This window comes from Falco punctatus (assembly GCF_963210335.1).
Source record: "Falco punctatus genome assembly, chromosome: 6".
In the NCBI taxonomy this organism is placed as follows: domain Eukaryota; kingdom Metazoa; phylum Chordata; class Aves; order Falconiformes; family Falconidae; genus Falco; species Falco punctatus.
In genome coordinates this window covers 63,880,059-63,891,848 of record NC_137585.1, presented here as the reverse complement: position 1 = coordinate 63,891,848, position 11,790 = coordinate 63,880,059, and the positions used below count along the sequence as shown (strand labels likewise).

Here is an 11,790-nt window from a genome sequence, read left to right as displayed (position 1 = left end):
GGAGTCCTCAAAGTCCGTACCGTTGAGAAGTTTGGGTTGTTTTTTTTTTCCTCTTAGGGAAAAGGTACAAGATTCATCTAAGAACTGAAATGCGACTGTTTACATTTATTTCTGTGGGGTAGTGTTTAGCCCCATTTCTTGGAATATCTACAACAGCTTCCTATGAGGTGGTAAATTCATAGCTGACTCAACAAAATTCATACAGCTGAGATTAACTGTGCCATCACTGAGCTAGAGGAAGGCACTGAACTTTGTTTTCCTAAACAGAAGCATCTACCCAGCTCATAAAACTAAAGAGAGGTAGAAAGATGCCTTATGACATGCAGCAGCAAGATTTCTAATGCTAGTCTTCAGCCATGGGAAGTTCATTTGGTAATATAAGGGCCAAAGGTGGGATGGCAATAGTATAATCTAACAGTCTGTGTTTTAAAACTAGCTGGAGGTCAGGTTCATCTCCTCTGATTTTAGATGCCTGTAATAAAGGGTATCTGTGTGTCAGTTCACCATCTAGATACTCTTTATTTTCAATAGGGAAAAACAAACACCTACAGGGCACGTTCCATCCGACCTACTTAAACATCTTTTTTAAGATACAGCCCTGCCCTAGTTGAGTCTTCTTGTCTTCATTGATGGTAATAGGAGTCTAGACAGCCAGCTCAGGTGTTTGTCCCCCATATGAGTCTCCAAAGAAATTATAAAACCATAGAGTCACTTAGGCTGGAAAAGACCTTTGAGATCATCAAGTCCAACCATTAACCCAGCACTGCCAAGCCCATCACTAAACCATGTCCCTGAGCACCGCATCTACAGGTTTTTTAAACACCTCCAGGGATGGTGACTCCACCACCTCCCTGGGCAGCCTGTTCCAGGGCTCGACCACCCTTTCCGTGAAGACATTTTTCTAATATCCAATCTAGACTTCCCCCGGCACAACGTGAGGCCGGTTCCCGTGTCCTGTCACTTGTTCCCTGGGAGCAGAGACCGACCCCCCCTGCCTACAGCCCCTGCCAGGCAGCTGTAGGGAGCCACCAGGTGCCCCTGAGCCCCCCTCTCCAGGCTGACCCCCCCAGCTCCCCCCGCCGCCCCCCCCAGCCCCTGCCCCAGCCCCTGCCCGGCTCTGGACACGCTCCAGCCCCTCTGCGTCCCCCCTGCCCTGAGGGGCCCGACCCTGAGCCCAGGCCCCGAGGGGCGGCCGCAGCGGTGCCCAGCACAGGGGGACGGGCACTGCCCCGGCCCTGCCGGCCACAGCGCTTCTGACAGCGGCCAGGGCGCTGCTGGCCCCCTTGGCCACCTGGGCACGCTGGGGGCTCCTGCCCAGCGGCTGTGCCCAGCCCCCCCGGCCCTTTCCTCCGGGCAGTTCCCAGCCCCCTGCCCCCAGCCCGCAGCTGCCGGGGGCTGCTGTGCCCCACGGGCAGGACTCCACCTTTGGTACCTAGATATCAGATAGGTAAGAAAGCCGCCTTCTTGGTTAGGCAAAGGCAAATATTACATAGCCAACACCCAAGGTGGATAGTATGTAGTTTCTGACTGACTTTTATGGTGACAATGCTGTTAAGTTATGCAAAATGTGCATTTGTTCATTTAGTACAGGCACAGAGCCCTTTAAAACTGAAGGTGCAGCTCTTTTCTGGGCTAAAGAAGGTATAACTGGTACAAAAATCAGTCAGGTTCTGAGACTGCTTGGGGATGGGTTAGATGGCAAGTGAGAGCTAAGGATGATGCAGGACTTTCTCTGACTGTAAGTGATAGTGTTAAAGCACGGGCTGCAGCTCGCTGGGCTGGCAGTCCGGAAAGTGAGAGTGAAGAGCACAATCTTTACCAGACCCAAGACTGCAGTGCTGGAAGGAAACTTGAGGGTCTCAATGCCTATTGAGACTTGAGGGTCAATCATGCCTAGGCACAATTGGCTCCATCTCTATCACTGCTGAAGGCTGTTATCTTGCCCCCTTCTCCATCACCGTTCCTCAGACAGTCTCAAGTTATCCAGTCTTTCCTTTTAGGAAATGTTTTCTAGACCCCCTTGTCATTGTCATTGCTTTCCTCTGAACTGCCTTCTGCTGGTCCGAGTTTTTCTCAATGTGTAGTGCCCACAGCTGGGCACAGCATTCCATCTATGGCTTTATTGTCAAAGCATAAAACAAGGGATTGTTTTGCATATGTTGTATATTTCAGAATTAGATTTACATTTTTTCCATGTGACATTGCCAGTTGGCCTTCTGCACATAACCCCTGGTTCATTTTCAGAAAAGCTATCTAACCAGTGACACCAGTAGTCCATTTCACAGGCTTTTTTATTCTGCCTACATATAAAGCTTGCACTTATTCTTTAAATTGCATCCTACTTTTTTTGTATTGAGGTAACTTTGAATTTCTTTCCTGACCTCTAATATACGCATGATCTCTCCTGGCTTAGCATCTGCTGCAAATGCAGTAAAGATTGTCTATAGTCATCATTCAGGTAACTGTTAAAAAAAACTGAAAAGCCTCAGACCCACATAATAACCTGGAGAACATCTTTCAATACATCCTTCTTGTCTGACATTTAATCGGTGCCGCTCAATATGCTCTTCCATTAGACGCACTTTTGAACCATTTTAAGGCACTTTCTTTTCAGGGTTTTTCCAATCAATTTTTTACTCACCCTGTAATTCAACTAGGTTATTTTCCCTAAATTGACAGATAGTGTAAAAATTCTTACTAAAGTCGAGCAAAGAGACAGGGTGTCTTGGGTAAGGAGCTCACTACAGAGGCTTTCTTAAGGCTCGTGCGCTTTGTAGGATTGAGTACGCCTGATTAACTATAACTTGATGGTACTAAAAAGGAGAAAGGAAGGAACAAATATGATCACACAATAATATACTTCACTTATCAGTTTATTTTAAGATCCTGAAATTTTTCTGCTCAAACCAGAACAATGATGATTGCAAATAAGAATATCTCTAGAAGAAAGTTATCTGTATTATGCGGCTGTATTTGCATGGGGAAGTATTAAACATCCCAACCTAGGCATTGCTGTGTTAATGGCATTGTGGCAGTATTCACTACATGGAAACTAAACATATCAAGAGTTTTCAACGTAAGCTGGAAACTCAGCCAGACACTAAGTCTGAGGAGAGTAAGTTTACAAATTCTCTTCCAGATCTGCTAATTAAACACTACTTTATTGTAATAATAATGTGCTTGTTGTTTGATTCCCACAGGGAAGTACTGGGGGGATGTTTTGGCTGTTGTTGCATACTAACCTGATGATTTTGGAGAACAGCACCAATGGCCGAAAAAGCCAACATGATGTTGGGTGTTGTCACTGGGAATGGGACAGAGAAGATAATTTTGCTGCCATATAAAACCTTGGTGGGCCTACATGTGGGGTAGCCGGAGCCGTTGTGCTTTCTGCATCTCCAAAAGGACATAGTGGAACTGGAGAAAGTCCAGAGGAAGACAACTAAAATAACCATGGGATTGGAGCATTTGCTTTACAAGGAGAGGCAGCAAAGGTCTAGGGCTGTTCAACATGGAGAGGGGGAGGATGTGGGTAGGTTAACTGTACCACGAAGGTGGGTGATATGGTGAATATAGACCATAAGCCACCAAATCCCACAACAGCAGAACTTGGAGACATTCAGTAGAACATCAGTTTAAAACAGATAAAAGGAGTCCTTTATTTGCAGGACGGGTCCTTTAGCTTGCTGCCAGAGGAGGCTGTGGAGGCCAGGAGCACTGGCAGGTTGTCATGGCTTAACCCCAGCCAGCAGCTCAGCCCCATGCAGTGGCTCACTCACTGCCCTGCAGAGGAATGCAGGAGAGAATTGGAAGCGTAAAAGTGAGAAAACTTGTGGGTTGAGATAAAAAACGTCTAATAATTGAAAGATAATCATAATTGTAATAATGTAATGAAAAGGAAAATAACAAAGAGAGAGAAATAAAACCCCAGAAAGACAAGTGATGCAAATGAAAACCATTGCTCACCACCAACCAACCGATGCCCAGGCAGTCCCCAGGCAGTGGCCCCCTGCCAACCTCCCTCCTAGTTCATATGCTGAGCATGATACCATATGGTATGGAATGTCTCTCTGGTCGGTGGGGGTCGGCTGTCCCGGCTGTGTCCCCTCCCAACTGCTTGTGCCCCCCAGCTTGCTTACTGGTGGGTTGGGGTGAGGGACAGAAAAGGCCTCAACTTCGTGTCAGCACTGTTCAGCAATAACAAAAACATCCCTGTATTCACTGTTTCCAGCACAAATCGAAAAGACAGCCTCATACCAGCTACTACAAAGTCAATTATGCCAGCCAAAACCAGCACACAGGTTCAAATGGGAATGACACCACTGATGGACAGCAGGTCCATAAATAGGGCCAAAAGGCATGGGCAGAAAAGCAGCATTTCATGCAAAAAACATGGACACCTGGAGAAATGAGGGGCTTGGAAGCAGCCTAGGTCAAGTGCCCTCCTAGACTAGCATCTCCTGCTGCTGTTGCTGGAGGTAAAAGGCTTGGCTTGAGGCACCACTGGCCTGATCCAGCAAGGCTGTTCTCATGCTTCTTGTACTGATTTGTATAAACCTTCAGGTTTAAGAGGTTGCTCTTACTGGCCAGTGAGGGTGGCTCTTTTTTGTGTTTTTCTCTTTCACACAGAAAGATCTTTAGGATCCCTGCATTGCACTGAGGTCTTCATACTAGTCTGTTCTTTCATACACATCTCAGAGCTGTTTTTCCAACAGAGAGTTTGATTCAAAGCACTTTGTGTTTCAGAAAACCCCGGAATTTCCTTTGTCTCTGTGGATGTGAACTAAAGGCCCGTATTCTTAATTTGATAGAAGTGAGCCTTAGCGTAACAAATATTCATGGAGAAAGCTATGGTGAGAAGTATGATAAACACAGAAGAATGAGAGCTGTAGAATCTTGCTCTCCACTTCAGGCTGGAGGATGAAATCCTTCTGGTACCTGCTGAGGAGTAGGAACCTTTCAATGCACACATCCCCTCCAATTTTTGAGATGGTAAAGCACATAGAGTGATTTGTTTGATGGATTTAGCCCAACACTGAATACTGGACCCTTGAGGTCCTTTGCAGTTTTATGGTCCTCACATATTTATCACAGAACTTTGCATCCGTGAAAGGAATAGTTAATAAGAGCATAATGAACTACGTTCAGGGTGTTTGACAGGGAAGACTGTTCTCAGTCAGTAAATAAGCAATTTAAATACTCTTTTCAAATTCAGTACAGATTTGCAGGGTGGTTTTGTCTCATTCAGCTGCAGCTGTCTGAAAGACTTGTGTTTGGTTTAAACTAGTTATGCTGGTTTAACAGTTGTCTGTAGATGGAAGGGAGGGAGAGAAGCTCAGATGGGTGATTCATCCAGTAGAGGTAGATGTCCAGAAGAGGAGGTGAATCACTCTCTAGATGCACTTGTTGACTTTTTCCATTGACTCAAGGGGGAACTTTGACAACTATGTTGACCATGCAACTCTCGTGACTTGAACCTAAATCCTTGTTGACCTTGTAAATATGCTCCACTTAAGATGCAAAGTTTGTGTGCCTCATGTCAGCTCTGTCTCACTTTTATGGGAAATAAAAAGCAGTTCAAAACAGTTCAACTGTTATAAATAATGAGGTTGGGTGAAAAATTTCTAATGATCATTTCTAGTATATGGTATAACTGGGACTTCCCCACACCTCTGCTTTGCAGCGGAGCTGGGTGCTGCTGTGGAAGATGGGAAGGGCTCTTGTGCATGGCATCTTTAATATCTTTTCTTGGAAATACTAAACATAGTCCTCTAGGTAGTCTGTAAACAAAGCCAAGGGTGGCCTATTTAAGTGCAAAACCTAGCTATTTGAGCTTCAGCTGTTCACAGAGTAGTAATATATCCCACGCTTAAGGTAAAATTCTCAATACAGTTCCTCCCAAGTTAAAAAAAAAAGTGAGTTTACAACCACCATTACCATAATTTCAAGGATGTATAAGCAATTTACTGATTAACAGAGTTTAGTTAGCTATTAGAGCCACCCACACATGCTCCTGGCAAGGTCCATATGAAGTGTTACTCCCCTGAATAGAGGGCTCATGTAAGTGTGATTCAGAACAGGATAACTGAATTAAAGGAAGACAGCAAAGCTTGCTTATTTTAGTGAGTTATGTGGATATTTATCACTGCTTTGAACTGGGAAGGGCTGCAACAAGATCCTAGTGTTGTCCTTTTTTTAAGCTGGCTGATTTTTGCTTGAAACATCATTGGATTTATAAAATAATCAATGCCCAACTGAAAATTCAATACCGGTTGGGTTTATTTGAGATGTTGATGTAAAGGGGACATGTCTCCTAAGTCTCAGGAGATCTCGATACACACCTCTATGAATGCCTGTTTTCTCCCCAGCTTCTGAATGATCCTGGTTTCTGTTCATCAGATAAAACTCCACCCGATACGCTGGAGAATCTGCTTACAGCCTCTGCTTCTTCCAGACCTCCAGACCAAACGAGTTTGTGCACTAAGAGTTTTAAAAGCACTTGCAGAATTTTGAAAAGCCCTTGCTAAATCTAGACCTAAAGAAGGCTGGAGCTGTGTCTGTGTTTTACTCCCTGGCAACTCCATTTCTGCATCTTTCTTGGTCACATGGCATGGTATAAAAATAATCTTCATAATCTTGTCTGTGGTGACCTGGGCCATGTGACAGGCCTTTCCCTCCCAGCTCTCTGCTGAAAGAGAAGACTACTCTGAGCAGCAAAATCTGGCGATCAGTGGAAGAAAGTCAACAAGCAACAGAGGCACCAGCACCTGCTTTTCCCCCTACACCTTCCTGGATGTTCAAGCTGCTCCTGTTTCCCTCCATCACTCTCCAGGTTCCCACTGAGTTTTCACAGTGCTTCCCCTCCTTTATTGCCACACACCTCTGTTGGTAACATCTGATGTTAATAATCTAAATTATAATGCTAGTTATGTTGTCGTCCCGTCCCGTCCCGCCCCCCCAGTCCCCTGGTTTTATTTTTACTTTTTGTTTTTTATTTTATTTTTACCTCTAGATCACTTTCACCCTTGCTGGGTCCCTCTGGTCGCCACCCCGCTCTGCTTTGGGGCAGTTCCTTGCAAGAAGCGGCACTGGTTTTTCCTGGAATCGTTCCACCAGCTGACCTGTTTCATAAAGCTGACCTAACTAATTGCTCTCGCCAGCGGTAACTGTTTTTATTCTGACCTTTAAAAGGCCTAAATGCCGAGTTACGAGTCTTTCTCCTGCAAACTGTGCTTGTAGCAATTAGCCACCTGGGGTCACCGTTCCTTCCCGTACAACTGACTGCACATAGCGTGTTCTTGCTAGGATAAGAACTCACCGTTTCTAGTAAAATCTTCGTGGCTATTATCCACCTACGCTGAGATCTGCTGCTTGAAAGCAAATGGCTGCGTGCAAGAGGGAGTGGATCTCAGCTCATCTGCCGAAAAAAGACCTTTTGCAACAAAAGGAAAAATTCGGCTTGTTGAGAAGCCGCGCTTGTGGTCCAAGCTGCTGCCCCCTGCTCAGCCTGCAATCCTTGATTAACTGGCAGAATTTTGTACAGCTGAGAGAGGCAGACGGAGCTGAAGGACTGCAGAAAAGGTGCCCTCTCTCTGTCTCCGTAATGCAAATAGCTATGAAATTAAATAGTTTGACCAGGCAAGAAAACAGAAGGTGATGGTGGGGTGTAAATCCCCGCACCCTCAAAGAACAGACCCCATGCTTAGTAGGGGAAGGACAAATTGTGATAAAAAGACTGGGATTTCTTTCTGGGAAATCTAGCAAATACGTTTTACCAACTCAGATGGCTGCGGTTCTGCATATGCAGTTGCATATCTCCAGGTATTGTGGACAAAAGGTGAAGAACTGGGTCTAAGATTTTCGGACAGATGTTTCAAGAACAAATCCCTCAAAATCCTTCAGTGGGCTTTGGCATGAGCATTTCCTATTATGCTATTAAATATGGGAGATTATTTGGTACTAAAGCAAAGGCAGTAAATATCTGTGGAGCACAGAGCAGCCCTGGGTAAGCAAAGCATTTCACCTGCAGCAGTTGCTCCAGAAGTCTTACTTGTTCTCTATGCCCTGTTGCATTTGGGTTTGGGCAGTAACCTCCTGGCCAAAGCCTTGTTGCCAACAGACCCCCCAGGAGGAGTTGTCACCTGCATCAGTGAAGCTGCACAAAAGCTTTCAGAAAAAGGGCAAAAGGAGACTTATCAGGAGAGAGCAAGCAGGCGCTGTAGCATCTCTTGTCTGCTGCATCTTTTCATATGCTGGGCCGAAGGTGCACCTTTGTACAGCCTCCCATAGATAATGGCATCACGCGCCCCCAGAAAAGGTCTGTTTTAGGTCTCACTCAAAAGAAGCTCCCTTGTGTCAGCTGTCTTTCACAGGACTATCTCCCTTAAGGGTGTGAGGACAGAAGAGTCTCTACTAACAGAGCATCCTCTGCGTCTGTGCCTGTGACTGATGGATGCAGCTGTAATGGCATTTAAAAATGTATCACATCTATTTCTTAGCATGCCTGTTTGGAAGATTTTATTCCTTAGAGAGGAGAAGTAAATGTCCAGCGTGTAATTGATTTGATTATATATATATATATATATATGATTGTAAATAGAATAGACCGAATACCACATATAGTTTAAATCTGGTTTTCCACAATCTATCCCAACTAATTCTCTAGGTACTAACAGATAATAATTTCTGTGGAAATGGCTCAAGAAAACTACATAAAGTGTGATACTTCCTTCATCATTTCCAGTTTACCACTGACATTTGGAAGAACAAATTTCATTGAGGCATGGAAAACCAGACAACTTCGGAACAAGAGAAACCCTTTCCCAGCCTGCCAGCCTCATCCTTATAGATTCTATTTGATCAAACCATCCATCCTTCAGAAGCTCAGCTTTCACACAGTGAAACTGCAGACATGCATACATCAAGAAATGAACAGAGTGTGGCTTTATCATCCTTAGCAGACAACCCCCCAAAAGCCAAACTGATACCCCACGGGACCTTCTCTTTGTAGGCAGAGCCCACAGATAGTGCCTAAGGTCCACTGTCATACACAAGACAACTATGCTACAGTGATGGTCCCTCTTAAGTACCTGCCTGGACACAAATTCAGGGTTAAGCGGCTGCACAAACCTACCAGAATCTTTCCCCCTTCTACTGACCTCAGCTGTAGTGGAACAGCTCTGGAGTCAGTAGCTGTGATGTGTCAAACCACTTCCTACACACGATGGCAGACTCCATCACGCTGAGCATTAAGTTTGATTTCCTGGATAAAAGCTACTAATACCTGAAGAGAGAGCAGCTTTTATTCTGTCTTGCAGAGCCAGCCAGTGAAACAATGATTTGCTGACCAAAGAGCAAAGTCCTCACCGCGCACGCAGGGCGATGCTCCCCACCAGCCTAGCCAGGCAGTAGGTGACTCCTTGGCTTGATTGGCACCAGCTCATCAGTTCTGAGAAGCTTCACCATCCTGTGTTACGGAGAAAAGATGTGAACAAGTCCCATGGAGCTCAAGTACCTTTTGATGTGGCTCTTTTTAGGATCCGCCAAGGGGAACAAACCAGGTAAAAGACTACTTCTGCCTTTTGGGTAGGGAAAATATGATTTGCTTTTTTGTGGTGGCTGCTGGAGGATGTTTGCAACATCCTGACTCCTTTCAGGTAAGGAGAGATGTTAAGAGCTTAAGGAATTTATTATTCTAAGGAAATGAGAGAAATGGGGTTTGTGCCCACAAACCATCAACTGCAAGCAATCCAGCGCACTATAGGATATTTTTTGTCTGAGTAATGTATGTATCCTCCAACCCATCATTGGAATGGTGGGCAGATCAAAGCAGCCTTGTGCACTTTAGGTAGCTCTTTGAATTTGTTTTTTTTCCATTTTGCCTGTAACTTAAGGAAATATAAAAATAGACACTGAAATGTCAGTACCTCTGTAGGTAAAATTGATGGCAATGCTATTAGTTCGGAGTTGCCATCCAGGTTTGCTATGAGTATGTAGATACCAAGTATTCTTTCAGCCACGCCTCCCATCCAGTAGTGCCTACAAACCGTGAACGGAGGCAGCTAATTCATTCAGCATAATTTTACACATTCATAAATTGTGATACTGCTTATATTGGGCTTAGTTATTGTGACAAGTGTGTGCATTCAGAAATGGTCTGGTGATATACTAGTGTATTTGAATTTAAACTGCTTTGTTTAAAGGGGGAAAAAATAATCTTACATTCTCAGTGGTCCATTAAATGTGGTATTTCCTTCCTTCTGTATCTGATGAGGATGTCCAGATTGAGAGGTATGAACAGATACAGCCTAAGGCAGGTTCTCAGATACACTGGTACTGTAACTGCTGACGGATCGTCTTTAGTAGGGTGGTGAATTTTACTAGGGGCTGGGCATCTCAAGGGAAGATTGCGTTGCTTATGATTCATTAATGCAGGAAGGACCTTCAAAATATTTAACCCCCAGGTGATTTTATTCTCCTTAAAATATTTTGCCAGTAAACGCTGTATCTTTTCCTTCACTGGGTGTTTTCATTGCCAAGTGAAGTGCCAGTGCCCGCGGCAAGTGTTTCAGTGCTGCGTGCAAGAGCATCGCTGCGAGACATTCAGCCAACGATATGTAAATAGGATCAGTTCTGGGATGAGTCAGGTCCCTATATCATGCTTTCTGTATTACTGTGGTGGGACACATTGTGAGATTTCTTGCTGGCAAGCCTCATTTATCAGAAATCTTTCTGGTTTTTGGAAAAAATTGAGGGGTGTTAGAGCAGTTGCATTTTATGCTATTTGATGTGATTTAATTCTCTGGTGAATGAATAAATGCATGGCATTGCATTCTTCACTGTATCACTAAGCTCATCTCTCCTCAGCTTCTTGTATTTATTTTCAGTGTCTCTCCCAATGTTTAAACATAGTATCTTTTTTTTTTTTTATTTTTTTTTTTTTTTATTTCTCCCTGCAAATAATACGCTAAGGTAGAAATACCACCTTTTACCATTCAGGGTCTTTCATTGTAGAAATGCCTGAAGTACTGTGGCTGTAAGACCTACTGTTTTTAACTCATTAGAGGGATCAACAGAGAGACCTGGGAACAGACATAAGCCAAGAAAAGGGAAAGAGGCTAGGTCAAACTGGTGAAAAATCAGCTATGACTCAGTACACACAGTGCTCTTCATATTATTTTGTCTCAGTCTTTTCAGCTTGTCCCAGCACTGCAAGTTCAGTTCTGTAAATAGATCCTGCCGTAGATGTTGTTTGCAAGAAGGTTTCTGGCAAAATGTGCTATCAGGAACAGATATAATTAGGGGAAAAAGAAAATAAAACCCCTTTGTTTTACAGAACAGTTTCAGTGATAGATCTGATGTGTTCTGAAAGGGCAAAGTCCTCTGATATGTATCTGCGAAAACTATGGCATGGGATGATCGTTCATTTAGTAATAATAAAACTACACCTTAGTGCTAAAGAGGATAAGAGAAATGCTGATTTTCTTGTGAAAAGCATCACATTTATCTCATTTACTCTGCACAGCAGCAGTGCCTAGAAGCTGCATGGATGAGGCTGGAAGTATGCTAGGTGAGCGTCAAACACAAGATAAAAGCTGTTCTGTGCTCCTGTGACCTTTCCATCTTGCTATTCATCTTACAGGAGTACATTGAATAGATTTGCAAGTTAAACCTGGAAAGGATTAAAACTCACAAAAGAAAGAATTTTATTCAATTGAATTTCATTCACACAAGATGGGTACCAGATCTCAGTCATTTAAATGAGAGGAATTTCTTTCCCATTATACTTGC

General features: G+C 44.0%; 1 protein-coding gene across 4 annotated transcripts in view; it reads left to right on the top strand.

Moving 5' to 3' along the window:
- Positions 1-1,894: 1,894 nt before the first annotated feature.
- Positions 1,895-11,790, top strand: part of LOC308066607 (uncharacterized protein) — a 29,445-nt gene continuing 19,549 nt past the window's right edge. For all 4 annotated transcript variants that reach the window (XR_013929213.1, XM_080394085.1, XM_080394084.1 and 1 more), the window contains exon 1: positions 1,895-9,560. Coding sequence is in view for 3 of the 4 variants with exons in the window: in XM_080394085.1 (XP_080250211.1) it covers positions 9,500-9,560 (61 nt within the window). In the remaining variant the exon portion in view is untranslated. The remainder of the gene's footprint in view (positions 9,561-11,790) is intronic.